Raw genomic sequence first — 306 nt, forward strand, 5'->3', positions numbered from 1 at the left:
AAACCATCACCCGCTTCCCCGACTCATCCCCCCCAGTCCCCCCCCCCAAAAAAAAAAAAGTTTCACTCTAATGCTTCCTCAAGAACCCAAATCTCGCACCAGGATCCTGCATTAAACAGTATTCCACCCCCTACAGCCCTGGGAACCTCAGTGTTACTATCCTGATTTCCCTTATGAAGTCGTCTGCGGAGATTCCTGGGGCGACAACCGTCTCCTGCTGGCGACCAGTGAGGGGACGTTCCTGGTTGAAGGTGAGTTGTGAGTCACTCTTGGTGGTGTGGTTGTGTTATGGCCTTCGTTTGGTCT

General features: G+C 52.6%; 1 protein-coding gene across 1 annotated transcript in view; it reads left to right on the forward strand.

Moving 5' to 3' along the window:
• LOC119587349 (GTPase-activating Rap/Ran-GAP domain-like protein 3) overlaps nucleotides 1-306 on the forward strand; it is a 420,180-nt gene that overhangs the window by 391,003 nt on the left and 28,871 nt on the right. Inside the window, exon 16 of the mRNA XM_037936096.1 lies at nucleotides 137-251. Coding sequence (XP_037792024.1) covers nucleotides 137-251 — 115 coding nt within the window. The remainder of the gene's footprint in view (nucleotides 1-136; nucleotides 252-306) is intronic.

This window comes from Penaeus monodon, chromosome 22 (assembly GCF_015228065.2).
Source record: "Penaeus monodon isolate SGIC_2016 chromosome 22, NSTDA_Pmon_1, whole genome shotgun sequence".
Classification (NCBI taxonomy): domain Eukaryota; kingdom Metazoa; phylum Arthropoda; class Malacostraca; order Decapoda; family Penaeidae; genus Penaeus; species Penaeus monodon.